General features: G+C 40.3%; 1 protein-coding gene across 11 annotated transcripts in view; it reads right to left on the reverse strand.

The window, feature by feature from the left end:
• Nucleotides 1-9,372, reverse strand: part of PHF3 (PHD finger protein 3) — a 51,033-nt gene extending 41,661 nt beyond the window's left edge. For 4 of the 11 annotated variants that reach the window (XM_041410720.1, XM_041410717.1, XM_041410724.1 and 1 more), the window contains exon 1: nt 8,899-9,027. Coding sequence is in view for 1 of the 11 variants with exons in the window: in XM_041410711.1 (XP_041266645.1) it covers nt 8,899-9,319 (421 nt within the window). In the remaining 10 variants the exon portion in view is untranslated. Of the gene's footprint in view, nt 1-2,775; nt 2,875-8,898 lie in introns of all 11 variants that reach the window. The other 7 variants (XM_041410712.1, XM_041410713.1, XM_041410726.1 and 4 more) reach the window with 7 other exon arrangements.
• Between the last annotated feature and the right edge of the window lie 5,758 nt (nt 9,373-15,130).

Here is a 15,130-nt window from a genome sequence, read left to right on the forward strand (position 1 = left end):
ATCTCAATCAAGTACATAAAAATTCTGAGCTGGCATCAAAAGGAGGAGCCTTTTGAAACTTCAATTTTGAAGAAGTTTAGGTGAACTTCTAGAAGTCTACCTAAGGAACTGTATACAAAGATAGCAATCGCATTTTACAAGGAATTCCTTACTTTCTAGATCTTTGCAATGCAGCAGAAGTGCAACTATTGAAGCAAAGACTTAACTAATAAGTATGTATAACTAAACAACAGAATGGAAAAAAAAGTCAGCAAAACACTTCTTCGGAAGTTTTGCTTCCGCTTATACTCAAAGTAGAGAAAGGTATAATAAATATGATCAGACAGGTAAGGAGCAGTGCAGTACTGTTGGCTTAATTTGGCATACAGGCTAGTGTCAAAGGCCAGTTTTTGGCACACAAGGCACGTGATTTCATCATCCTCCTCCCACATGAGACAATTATTATTTTTTTAGAATGAACTCACTAATTAAAGGAAAATGACAAGTGAGAATTGGAGTTTGCAGTGCTTGAATTATTTTCTTGATGGTTATTCCAGCAACCTGCCACTAAATAAATCCAGTACTTACTTATGCTTAATAGAATATTAAGTATGCTTCCTTGGACACACAAATGGGGCAATTCTGTTTTAGCAATCAACTGGGAATATCCTAGCCAGATACATACAAGGGCTCTGCTACAACTTCAACCTTATTTGTGCATTTTATTTCACAAATTTACAAAAACTACAGGTTTAATATGAACAGGGTCTCATTTTGTTTGGATGGGGTTTCTTAGGGTTTTTTGTTTGTTTGTGGGGTTTTGGGTTGTTGGGGTTTATTTTCAAACATGACAGTCTTTCTTCCTTCTCCAATAGGTCAGGTCAGAAGAAAGCAATGATCAGGTATAGAACTGTGTCTCTGCAAAGCATGGTATCATTCCAGTTTCTACACACTAACCACAACAAAGCTGTCTAATACACAAGGTCCTACTGACCAAGCAGCCAGAAAGAAGGAAAGTTTGGCCAAATCATGTGCATTTAGTAAAGAGATAACAGACTTCAGCAGCAAGTCATAATTTGAAAGCACCCTCATCAAAAAAATTGACTGCTTTTACTAAGCAATGCAGTGCATCTACATATACACCACACCAACTAGCACCTATAACAGCCACCATGGTTTCTGAAGTTCCAAATCTGGCAACAAATGAAGAAGCAAACTAATGGAGTAAGTACTATGCTGCACTGTACAATCTGTTTTTATTTTTATACCAAGTTACAACAGTCTGATTCCACACAGGATAACCTACAAGAGATGCAGTGGCTCCAAGTAAGAAAATAATTACAAATGCCCCAATACAGTACTTTAAAGCACCTTCCTGTAATGATGGGTTTTTTCATATTAGCATTACATGAGCACAAGAGTAAGAGCCACAGGATAAAATTATGGTGAACTCTGACACTAACAAGTGCCAGTGACACTGCAATACAACACCTACATATTGTGAGAATGCAAAAAACCTTTTGTACCCAATATTAAAAAGCTGCAGAGGCTTTGAAGACACAGTAACATATCCCAAGCTTTTTTTTCTGGATAGGAGAACATTTATATATTTGCTACTTAAACATTGTTGTTCCCAAAGCAGTGATGACCACTTCATAAAAAGCAATGTTAAGAAGCAAAGCTTAAGAATATTAGCTCTTGCAACAAAAATTCCTAACAGAAATTAACCTGACTTCAGTGATGTGATGAAGATTACATACAGTTTTTTAAGACTACCATGCTGCCATTCAGAACACTGAAAGCACTGAGAAGGAACTGTCAAAGCAACTATACATGCAGTGGCCACAGACACCTTTAAAGAGACAAAGAGACCTAAGTAGCTAGCAGAGAAAATTCAAGAGGAATTTTACTGAAAGCTTTATTCCTGGAGCATGAGCCTATGATCAAGCATAAGTTCTACCCAAATTTTGCATCAAAAAGCCAGGGGGCTTGCAAAAAATAAAACTACCACAAAATCAAATCCTAAAGAACTTGTTCTACCATTTTTAAAATACAAAGTTTATGCCAGCAAAATATATAAAATCAAAGTTTTGCTTTACCTAGTTCAAAAAACCACTCTGTGATTCTTTTCATAACTGGTACACTACCAAGCTATTTTAAGAAGTTATTTCTAACATTACTAGATTACCTATCATAAGAAGTGTAGAATCTGTGGGACTGAGGATGGAAGATAAACATCTTTAGCTAGACAACTGTTAAAAACAGTTGCTGCAAGAAAAAAAAAAAAAATTCTTCCCCTGCACAATGCCTTCGGTGTATGAATTTTGAATGGTTTATTTTGCATTTGAAATGCTTTGAGCATCAGGAAAAATAGCCATAGGTACAAGTAAAATCACAGTTAAGATTTTCATGCTCACTTATTTCCAAGGATAATCCTAACCCCTCAAAGGAAGAATGCATTACTCCACTGGAACACAGCTGTGTCCTCCCCTTGAACCCTAGTGGCCAGTGCCTCAGCAAGGCTCCCAGCAGATGCGCACATTCCAAGCGTACTCCCACCGCACAGCAATTCACAAGCGCTTTCCCGCTGGGTAGCTAACCAGAAGCAACAGAATATGAAAAGTATTATGCATGCAGAACCAGTGAGGAGTGTTGATAAACGAGGCAAAGGAACAAGTCCCAGTCAGGCTCAGTTAAACTTCTCCCACCCACTGGCTCCTGGAGCATCAGAGCACGTACTGAGACGGTTACAGCACAGCAACATACAGGAGGAGTCTGGGTAAAAGAAGAGCTCACCATCAAGAAAAGCTTGAAGAATAGAGAGCATTCTCCTCAGTTCACTAAATACATTTCTCTTACACCTTCGAAAATTATTTGCTTCTATCAGCCTCTCCACTGCAAAAACAGAAGCAACAATTACAGAAGTAACATTGCAACAATTACAAAGTAACACACCAACCAATATCTGTCATTAAGTGATCCAATACTATAAACAACCCTGTTAGAAAGCGCTACAGTCAAATATGACTTCTAGAATTTCCCCTACATTATGTTTACCATAAAATTTCTTCATGCTCTCAACATTGTTTCCTTTTACAGTCTGAGTCTTTCAGTTTAACAGAAAGAATTTCTTCCACTGTTGAATTAATTTATTAAGCCAGGTAAGCCATAACATTGTCTCAAATCCCAACAAATCTGGTATGAAATAAACACGCTGTAGGATCTGCCACAGTGCATTTTTATCTTCTCCCCCTTGACCATATTTTCATTACATCTTTAACAGTTCTACATGACTTTTTAAAATTAAAAGTTAAATAGTCAGAATGATCACTTGCTAAGCAAAGAAACTGAGATCTCAAACCAGCATATCCTTCCAAACTAATCTTAGAAGGGAAGGAAGACTAGAAACGGGACAAGAGATGTTGTACATCTTTAAGCTTTTTCATTGCTTAGTTTGCTATGAAAGAGGCAAAGAACTACTTCAGTTCCTGTTACATTATTTTCTTAATCATAACAGAGAAAAATAATTTAGTGCAGATCTCCAACTGCATCTGCATGTTTCTGTCATCTTATCTAAAATCCACCTCAGGCAGGGGTGATCATAATTTGTATTTATCACTAACAATTCCTTGTGCTTTTCAGCTGATGGACAGGCCAAGCATACTCTTGACTGCATTTTAAACTAAGTCTCCCTTAAACAGCAGCATGCTGAAGTTTAATTTTTCAACTACATATTTGGATATATGTTAGACACATTTTTCTTGATATTTTTTTTTCTTTATTTTCCTTTATATTCTTTTTTTTTTCATTTTTTTACAGTACTCATGCATCATTTATTTTACAAAGGAAATGTTAGGCTTCAACGTAATTACTCTCTTTCCTTCCCTTTCTGGCCAGGGGGTGAATTTAATATACCAGTTTACCTTTTAAACTTGACTTTCATATTTTAGCTTATAGTAATATAAAATAGAAGCTTCTGTATGTTTAGTAATTGTCAATTTAAAAATAAATCTGGTTAATGAAAGTCCTCAGAAGTTGGACTTAAAAACCCAACATTTCTACAAAGAAATTTTACCAAAAAAGAATTGCCTGAATTTGGAACAAGGACAGGCAAAAACCTGAGGGAACCTAATGAAGGGAAAAAAAAAAACAACCTCATACTGCTTATTTTGGATATTCAGAATCCTAGATGTTGAATAGCTTATCTACTTTATTGCCCTCCCTGAATAAGTGAGTCTGAAACTGCTGAAGATAGCATAGCAATACTACAATTCCTTCCACTTCACCGAAGTACCTTTCTGAATGTGTCTGTCACTTCCCATTCGCTGAATCTGCCTAGCGCTTTTAAAAGCTTTTGCACATCTAGTTATTAACTGAACCATGTGGGAGACATTGCAACGTTCAAAATGCAACACTTGGTCTCTGGACCTTGCGCTTATGCACACCAAATGACCAACAGCAAGCACTAGTTGTAACAACTCTAACAGATTCTATTAAAAAGATCCATATAATATGCACTTCTTCAGGCAGTAAACTCTGGAAGGAGACTAAACGAAAGGAACAAGCTATTTGGACAACTATCACCTTAGATATCAAAAAAAAAAAAAAAAAGGGAAAAGCTGACTCAGCACTGTTACAGAAGAATAAGTAACAATAACTGACAAAAACTGTTCATCAAAAGAGGGGAACTGCATCTGAACTGGCATGCAATTAGGTAATAACACAAGCAGCTTTAAAAAAAAAACAAAACAAAACAAACCTTTGCTTATGCTGTGTGGCAACTACTAAACCCAAAACAGACACTCAAGGTATGAAATGTCTACCTTTGTTCACTAGAGCTGTGATGTCAGACCACTCCATAGGCTCACTGATACCTTGACACATAAAAACCACCTACCAATGTTACTTCAAAGCCCTGATGCACATTTTACTACCATCCTCCTCCTTCCTCCTACACAAACTATAAAGTTTAAGCTCCCAAGTATCTAATTGGAAATTAAGACTAAGTTGCCATGTATCCATGTTGCCATGCTTTAAGCACCAGAAGCTGCATGCATTATGTTCATGGATATTACAGCATCAAAAGCCAGAGCAGAGAACCACGTCTTCTGTATCAAGAGATTTTACCCAATAGCGTTCACAGTCCAAACACATCATGGGATTAAAGAGAAAAATCAATATCAGACTGCATCAGAGACAGCATCAGTAAGAAGATATCAACTTGACAACTTTTTGGTGAGTTTACAACTCTCACATCAATGTGCTTTCTGCTCTGGTTCATTCTGGCTCAAATCCCATCATCTGGGGCAGTCCTCAAGAATTAAATTAGCTAACAAAATATTTTTGTCAGAACAAACAATGTGATCTATGAGCATATGAACGGCCATCTAGCCATAAAAAACATGTTTGGAAGGGTTAAAAGAAGATTTCAGCATCCTTTGTCAAAAAAAAAAAAAAAAGGCAGACATAACACTTGTATAGAATATGGTTTACTGAGCTCTAATCTTTAAGCATCATCAAGTTTGACCTTCCTCATTCACTTATCTCCCAAAAACCAGGACACTGGCAAAAACCTGCCTAACAGGAACATGTATGCAAATAGGTGTATTTGAATCATCAGTACTAGAGTAAAGGATGGCCAGGTACACTTCACTGACAAACTTATACACAGAAACATCAACCCATTAGGTAGCCATACACCACCTGTTCCCTTATGTAAACACCCTACTTATTATTTATTAATGTAATCCCTCATTTAAAATTTAAGATCTAGCTTTTAGTGGCATCAAAACAAAGCCTTGCTAAAGACTAAAAAACAAGAAATGTAAATCTGAGCATTTTGTTAATTGTTAAGAAGCTCTTCTATACTATCTTTCTGTTTACCTCACTCTGAAGTCTTCAGACACCAACTGACACAAACCCCTTGCTACTAAAATCTCAACAGACATAATAATAATAATCACCTCCCAAAATCTACTTAGAATCTAAAGTTATGGGCTGCTCCCCTCAACGACAGAGTAGATATCTTACTACTTGCTGTCATGGTATTTAAGAGAGCAGACAGCTCAAGATACTTGCTTCGTTAAACCTTCCCTGTTCGTAACTCACTCACCAGCCATAACTGTACGTCACTGCGTATCTCAGTGCACAGAAAGGAAATTTCCAAAAAAATTATTTAATTAGAAGACAAAGAAATGCAAAAAGAATAGAGAAACATTTTCTTAAATCATAAAATATCAAATTGTATCATTGAAAATAATCTTAACCGTTATGTTTTGAAGAGTATAACCTCTCCTCAAAAAAAATAGCTCTCTCACCCTCACTTTATAGCTCAAAGAGGCAAACAGTGCTGTACTAAAACTTGTGTTATGTCAAAAAATACCTTCACAGTGTGAAATGTGGAGTACGTAAATGTAAAATGCAAAGTTTTTACACTGTGAAACATAAAGTACTCTGTTTTCATTTGCTGGACTGTCCCACCAATGAATACTCCTGAATACCACAAAAATTAGGCATAATCAAAGACCATACATAATTTTATGAGTCTCTCCATTGCTATATATACCTTGGGAATTTGTAAGTTCACTACCAAGAGACATTTCACTGAAAAGAAAAAGATGAGGAGAGATTGTATTTCCACCACTACTGCTATTCTCTTGAAGTCTTCCACCCTCAGGTTTCTCAATACTTGTTTCAAGTACTTTCAGCTGGAACATAGTAAAAAATGCTAAACTGTGCAGCAGGTTACACTGATTATTTGTCAGGCACCAGAGAGAATATTTTCATTTGTAATACCTTTTGAATTTGTCAGTGTTGGAAACACCTATTAGAATTAGGGTTTGTTTGATAGGATTTTCATTAGCAATAGTTAAAAGCTTAATGGCTAAGCCTTGTGAAGTTTTTCACAGAAATATGCCATCCATCACGTAGCTATATTGACACCACTCAGGAGAAACTGTCTGTATTTTTCACTTTCTGCTTCTATAAAATGAACTTTATCATTGCTACTTTATAGCATTACCTTTCAAAAATATGCCCTTACCATAAAAAAAAGCTTCTAATATAATGGCTCTCCCCTTAAAGCTTGTATTTAACAATATTTAGGTTGACTAGGAAAAATTAATGGAAAAAACATTAAAATAACAACTAAAGATATTCATCAGCTCAACTCTGAGCACAACACAAGTGGTAGAGGTAAGCCTCTTTTTAAGAGAGGTTGCAGAAATACAGTAGATTAGAATTTTTAGAGTTTCTGTTTTCCATAAAGCACCTCACCACTGTGTTGAATTACCTCAGCCAACTATGTTAAATTAAATCTAGCCAACATGGTTTGTAGTTAGGTGCCCTTTCAGTTTGGAAATGTAAAAGGCACATAAAAACTGAATGACTGAGTAACAGGCAACAATAGCTGAAAAAAAATATATGTGTTCAGAACTCCATATTTATATACATAATCTTTAAAGCCAATTATAGAAATTAAAAGTAGAAGCTGCTTGTTACAGAAAAAACAAGAGTTTCATTGCAGGACATGTATTAAGTGTAAATAGAAGTAGAATTACTCCAGGAAATATAAAAACCCACGTTTTCAAGGCTCCCTTACATTGTGTCCCAAACCACAACAGATTAATTTATTAAGCAAAACAAACCATGAATTAGTGGTGCTAAAGAAATGCCATATGTTTACCATCCTTACATTTAATCCTAAAATATTTCTACTGTTTAGTGATGCTAATATTAATTTTGATAACAGCAAATGCATAAAAATTGCATGATGAATTAACAACTACAAAAAAGAAATCACAACTACAATTCGCATGGTAAAGCTCCTGTCACCCCTCATTCCTGTCTTTCCTTACTGGTTTTTATGCTTCACTCCATACGCTATTTTTCCTAATTTAAACTATGCCGCAGAGTGCTCCTCATCCAAACGCTGCCCGCACGGTCTCTAACAGGTCTCCCTTGCGCACACCATACAGAAGGAACACTCGCAATAACATGAACGATGCCTCTTCTAAAGCCTAAGAGTTATTACGTGCATCCCAGTAGCAACAATAAACGCACTGTCCCAGAAACAGCACCTCATCCCAGATTAGGATCTGGAAATACCACCAGGCCACTGAATCCCACAGCACTGCTGATGGCCACATTTTCTCCCGCACTTCCTGCAATGGGTACTACACACACCAATTGTTGGTGATGCTAAGTTTAAAAGACGGGAGGAGGCACCCGGAACAGGTCAGACCAAGAGCAAGAAGAGCAGGGTCTAAATTGGTGATTGCTTCTCTCGTTGGTATGGGACAACAAGGCATCGGCGGCTCAAGGGGTGACAAGAGACAAACGTAGAAGGATCGAAACGTAGCAACAGCAGGGCAGGGAAGGCGCTGTGGGAGAACTCTCAGCAGCAACACGACTCCGGGCCAGGAGCCTGCGGCAGGGTCCCGCACGGACACGGGGCGGGAGCGGCCGCCGCAGGCAGCGAGGCCGGGGCCAGAGCGCCATGTCAGGTGGCCGGGCCCGGCCGGCCCGGGGCCCGCGGGTGGCAGCCTCCGCAACAACCGCGCCGGGGCCGCGGGGCCGCACCGGGCAGAGCGAGGCGGCCGGGGACTCCTCCGGGGAGCGCCTCCGGGATCCGCGGCCAGACCGCAGGCCGCCTGCGTACAAGCGCCAGCGGCGGCGCCGCCTCCGCGCACAGCCCGTGCCGCGGCCCCGCGGTGGAAGCAGCCGCGTCCCGCCGGGCCGCCCCTCGCCACCCGGCCAAGGCCTGGCCAGCATAGGCCGCGGCTCTGCCACCGCAGGCCAGGCCCGGCCCTGCCCGGCCCGGATAAGGCTGGAGGAGGCCGCGCAGCACAGCGGGGTCCTTCACCCCCGCTCCTGCCCTCCCTGCCTGCCCCGTCGCTGCCGCAGCCCGCAAGAACTCACCCGCTCCGCCGCCCAGCGCTGCCCCGCGGCCGCGGGGAAAGGGACGCGACGGCCGCGCCAAAGGGAGGGAGGGCAGCGCGCGCAGCTCCGCGGAGGCGCGCGCGCGGGCTGCCCCCGCCCAGGTGGTCGCGCCCTGCCCGGCCCGGTGTGGCCGGGCCGGGCCGGGACTGAGCTGCGCCGGTGACCCCGGCCTGGACAGGCTCCGGAAAGGTTCCCTTAGCGGAACCAGCTGTCCCGGCGGAGCCGGGGGTGTCCTGGATACCCTCGCTGGAGTCGGGGGCCGCAATACCCAAGGCGCCCGGAGACAGCCGCGGGCCCGGCCGTGCGCCTGACGGGCCTGCCTGGGCCCAGGGGAGGGCGGATGGAGGGCGGCGGGCAGGCTCGGAGGGTTTCCCGTAAGACCCTGGCTGAGGACACACATGGTGTGACTAGTGCGTGTGTAATGATGTGGCCTTTTGTCTTCGGAGAGCAGCTGCCACCCCCCCGGCTCGGTGCAGCCCGTATTATACAACCTGCTTGTTAATCTGTCCTGTGCGCCGTCGGCCCCCGGCAGATTCCTGCAGCTCCCGGTGTGCCAGGCTCTTCGGTTCCTAGGTGTTGGACAGAAAAGTGTCCGCAATCGGTCGGTCCTGGGCAGACATGTCTCATGCTGCCTGTTGGTGCAGGCGCGTTTTGGCCTTTTCCTGGTAACAGTTTGTGTACGTGCCTTGCAGGACCTGTGGCGCGCATTCCCGCGGATCGACACCTATGGGGGTGTCGCGGTGTGCGTTTGTCGGGACATCAGAACCTGGAGTAATTTGGTCTCCACATAATGTTACCAAAGAGCAGGACTGTCTTTCCCAGTTTGTGTTACAGCATTAGCTGAATGCAGCAGTCGTTACACTGCTTTCAGCTGTGATGGCTGGCATGAGGTGCAGTGCAGGCTGGTTCTAGCATATACCAAATGTCAGCACCTCCAAAAGAGAAACTGATTTTTAATATTTCTAAAAATCGAATTTGGAATTTCCTCATGTATTACTGTATTAATGCTGCCTTTACATATTCCTAATATTTTGTAATGAAATGCAAACATGATGTAAGCACAAAAAAACAGATTGTTTCCTGTAGTTTCCCTTTTTTCAGTTCTGTTTTGAGTCTTTGAGATTGTATTCTCTAGGGCTTTCTGTGGTGCCGTGAAGGCTGAAATACACTGAATGCTTCACTTACTGCCATCACACTTAGAAAGGAAGCATTAAATTGAAGGCATGGTAACACAGCAGTATTTACAGGCAATACAAAAGGTATTTGCAACAGAACAGTTCTGAAGTGGAGCAGTTTTTAACCTATGCAGCATTTTTTTTTCTCCCTGTCCTTCCAAAGTTAGTTATGCACATTACCACAAGTTGGTTTTCTCCAGTTTTCTTCCTGTACTTTCCGTGTTTCAGAAGGTCTGTCTCCTTTCCAAAGCAAGCATCTTTAAAAAAAAAAACCCTGAATTCTTATGATGGTGCAGAACTGAGCTACTGGGTTGGTTGCACTAATTTCTTCAAAGGCTTTTTAGGCACAGAACTTTCTACAAGGTGCTAACCCTCTAAAATACTGTTGATATTACACAAAGAAATGAAATTACTTTCTGAAGCAAAAGTCAGAAGCAGAATTTGCATTGCACAAATTTTCCAGCATGCAGCCCTTTTGATTTCATTTCTTTTGACACAAGCAGCAGGCAAAGCATTGCTGGTAATCTCATCATTGTTCACTGTTCTATTCAGGTTTTTCTTTACACTGTCAAAAGTCACATAACTCCAGTGACCCATCTCATCTCAGTTTATCAGAGAATGTGCACTTTTCTTTTGCCATGGCCATACTGTGCCACTCTGTTTATATAATCACCTTGACCATCTGAAGCACCTGTGTGGCGGTTCAGCATAAAAAAAAAAAGAGCACCCCAATAGCAAATTTGATAGGTATTGCAGAGGCTTTTGTGTACAGTGACACACCACGTGTACACAACTACAACTGCACCCTCTGCTATCTTCCCTAGCAATATTTTTATCACATGATCCCTTTATATGTGAGCTACTTGGTAATAGTCCAGATCTTGCAAGTTGTTTCCATTGAAAAGCAATCTATTTATTTTAAGTCTCCTAGTGCCCTGAACACAAGAAAAAGCAGCAGAAGGCAGTTTCTTTGCCTGTAGTTCCAAGTCTATTTATCCACAACTCTTCCCAAGAGGTTTGTGAATTATATTCCTTATAGTCTCCATGTTTTTTGGTCTAAATGGAATTTTTGAAAATATGCTCTATGCAGTCAGATTATGATCACACTGGTCTTAAACATGGCTTGCTTTTGACTATTAATTACGCTTTGGTTGTCAAAGTGTGGAAAGGAGTTAGATTGCTCCACGTGCTTATCTGGATAAAGAATGTATTGGGTATGGTGGTGCCCTGCCGTAGGGCAGTATTTGCTACTTTCAAAAAGCTGAGGTATGTTACAGCAGTAGGCCATTAACTATTCAAACAATGTCTCACGGGAACATCTTTCTTTTGTCTGCAAGATACTTGATTTAAATGATTTTAAAACTCAAGTGCTGCATTCATTTTGTAAATTGCGTAATTTAAAATGTTATACAAAGCAGAGTTAGACTTTTGAAATAAATTGATAGGTACTACAGCACTAGTTACATTTATCTGCTGAATTTACAATACTGAACAAGCTCTTTTTTTTTTTTTTTCTGAATACTGTTTTCTGAAAGTCTGAAATACTACATTGGCACCCCTTAATAATTAGATAACTGTTTTTCATAGCTCACTGCTATGATTTTTTCCAGGATGAACAGCAGACACTCTGCTCACAATACCTGGGATTTGCCAATATCACTAGTACAGGAGGCTTGTTTAAAGTAGATTTTAAGTTATTATGAAATATATCTTTAGCAAAATTTAAAAATGTTCTTTCCTCAAATCTTTTCTATTTCTTGTGTAATAAGAACTGATTTGTTCAAATGCAGAACAATAACAACCAATAATCTAAAATTTTCTAATCCCATAATGGAAACCCACATATTTTGGTTAAGAATATCCGATTTGACACTATTTTCCCTTTAATTTCCTACCTCCTTCTTGCTTTAGTTAGTACAGGAACAGTAACATGTGCCCCCTTACCCACTTTTCACCAAATTTATGACATGATCATTCTCTTTCCCCACAAAAAGACTCATTAGCAGCTGCCAGTTGTTGGATCAAACAGAAGTTATGTGTCCAACTCTAGAAAGCAGCAGAAAAACATGCAGTTCCACCCATGAAAGGGACTGAGGCTTTTGAAATTACCTATAGAGCTGGGTGGATAAAGGCAAGGTTCTGAAGACAAAGGATGTTTAGCCATTGATTTTATGACTAAGGGTAGATTTTTGTAGGGAGGTAAAAGGTGTAGAAGCTACAAGCTATTAAGCATTATTCAATGCAATACACAGATTCAAGACTGAAAAAAAGACATTTTATCCCAGAAGATCAGACAGAGTTGCAGGTGGTTGTCTATGGAAGTGCTGCTGGTTACGAATTCTCTGAATACCTGAGATTTCACTCCAATACTATTTACCTTAATTTTTAGCTTCTATGAAGGCAATCATATGGTAGCCTGTGTCCAGTTCCCCAGTACATGAAAATATTGACAAACTGGAAGGAACCCTGGTAGAGGATCACTGAGATTATTAGAGGCTTGGAGCATAGAGTGTATTGTGCTTCTTCACCCTCATGATGAGACTGAGGAGGCAAATTTCCTCTGTCAGTTACCTGGCAGATGAATGTAGAGAGGAAGAGACAGAGTGTCTTGGATGTCACAGTGAAAAAATGTGAGAAACAGGGAAATTGCATCTGGGAAGATTCCGAATAGTTCCCAAGGGAAGAGTTTTCAGCTGAGGGACAGATATTGGGAAAGAGCTGTTATCTCTATCCTTGAATGTATTAAAAACTTGATTCGATAGGCTCCTAAATAACCTGATCTAATTGTGAAGTTATCCCTGCTTTGAGCATGGGGTTGGACTAGATCACCTTCTAATGTTTTGTCCAGTCTAAATTACTCTATATTCTTAATGGCACAATTAGAGGATTTCCTTCAAAAATGTCCTAATGCTTCAACCCAATAACATATGATGATTCTCTCAAATTCCCTTCCTGGACTCGGCTCAGAACCTCTTCCAAGGCAAAGGGCTTGGAATAGAACTTATTGAGACCCAACTTCAAAGTAGCAAAAATGCTCTGATAGTGCTGAAAGACAATTGAGACAAGAGTGTAAACATCAAGTGATGCTGAACAGTACTTTTTTTTTTGCAGTGAAGAAAACCAGGTAAGAATTAAGGAAGTCCAGAAGGGAGTTTCGATGAGAAGTAGACAAGTGAAATAGAAATGACCAAGAATTTCTAGACAGGGAAAACAGGAACAAAATAAGGTCAAGAACTTGGGAGGTAAAGACTCTCAATGTATGAAATAAACCTTATGCAGCAAAGGGCTAACTCAAGATCAGGCAACTGAATGAAGTATGAGAATAGGAGAAGTAAAAAGGTGATTTAACACAAATATGGCAAAGTTTACATGCTCTCCATCAGAAGGATAACCTTAACAACACAAAGCAAATGGATATTTTAAAATTGCCTCACTGAGTAGATTAATATAGGAAACAGCCAGCAAGTGTCTACGTGGAAAAAAGTCTGCCCATTAGCAAAATGCTGTCCATTGAATAAAGACATAGTGCAGAAACACTCCATGTAGGGTGGCCTGAGCTATCATCTGCGAGCATCAGGGGTATATAGCTCCAGCCAGATACCCATCCTCCATAGCATCCTACAAGGAACTCCCAGCAGGAAGGCAGGGAGAAGTAAGAATCCTGCTGTACAAAACCAGGGAGAGAAGAGTAGGGTAGCCCACCCCTGGGACAGAGAGGGGACGTGTTACTGTGGAAAACCTTGTAAATCAAGTGTAAAGGGATGAATGTACTTGCAGTATGAGGGAACTCCATTGGTTTGCACATCTGCTGTGGCCCTCTTGTCTTTATGTGCTTTTACTATGAAGAACTGAAAGTTGTCAGAGTTGAAATTTTAGAGGCAAGTTCAGGGTTTGCATGCGCTACCTAAAGACACACAGATTTACTGGAGAATTGAAGAAGGCAAACTAAGATGTGTGTAGTTTCCTACTAGCACTGTGGAAGTGCGTAACAATGCTGAGCAGCACTGTCCTGTTCAGATCATATCATAACTATGTTCCTATGAATGGGGAAGAGTTCATCACTTGCAACTCTCTCTCCTATAAAGCCCAAATGTAATTAAAGTTCTGTCCTCTTCAGAACAAGCATCAGTGGAACTTGATGATAAAGCATGTGCAAATTTATAAAAGGATAAGAACCAGCTCCTGCTGTTACTCTACCAGCCCACTAGAAAATACCCATTCTATACATCTAGGTGTTTTTACAGACACAGATTACATGTAGTATTGAGACTGAATGTCTTCTACTATGTATTTCCGTCTTGAGCATTCCTATGTATCTAAACACTGGTATCTGATTTTCTTCAGGTACACTTCTAAGAGTTCTCATTTGAATCAGACACTGAAGCAGGCAATTTGATCTTCTGGCACTGTCCCTATCGTTTCTTGTTGGATCACTATTTAAACACTATTACCTCACAAAGAGGCTTTAAACCGATAAGGAACTTGTGCTGTTATTGAGGTAATTATCAATGCATTAGGACAGTATGTATCAAAATTAACAGCAGTCATGCAGGCAAAAATAATGCCACTTGCTGTGGCTACATGTAGCACAAACCCATATTAATAAGATAAAATTGGGTTATAATTGTCAATGATTATTACACATTAAGAACAGAGTATGTGGAGAGAAATACATTACCTGACACTTTGAACTACTGCACTTAAAGTTAGGTGAAATTTATTTAATCTACCTGTAGATACCCATACTGCAAGCTGAATTTGCCATCCAATGTTGCCTTTACAGAATATGCTCTCATCCTTAGAGCTCTTCATCTAACCTATTTTAGGTATGTCTTAGCATAAGAGATCTGAGACATGCCTAAGTGCAAAATTCCTTTCACTTAAGAAATCTGTATTTCTTCAGTTAAGTCCCTCCTAGCTATTAATAAGCCCCACCAAATTTCAGCCTAATTTTAAGAGCTGAATTCAACTTGTAAAGTATTGCTATTTTATTTTTTTTACAGTGGAATTACACAAATACATACAAGAAGATAATA

The sequence above is a fragment of the Onychostruthus taczanowskii genome, unplaced genomic scaffold (assembly GCF_017590055.1).
Source record: "Onychostruthus taczanowskii isolate IOZ18803 unplaced genomic scaffold, ASM1759005v1 scaffold33, whole genome shotgun sequence".
In the NCBI taxonomy this organism is placed as follows: Eukaryota; Metazoa; Chordata; class Aves; order Passeriformes; family Passeridae; genus Onychostruthus; species Onychostruthus taczanowskii.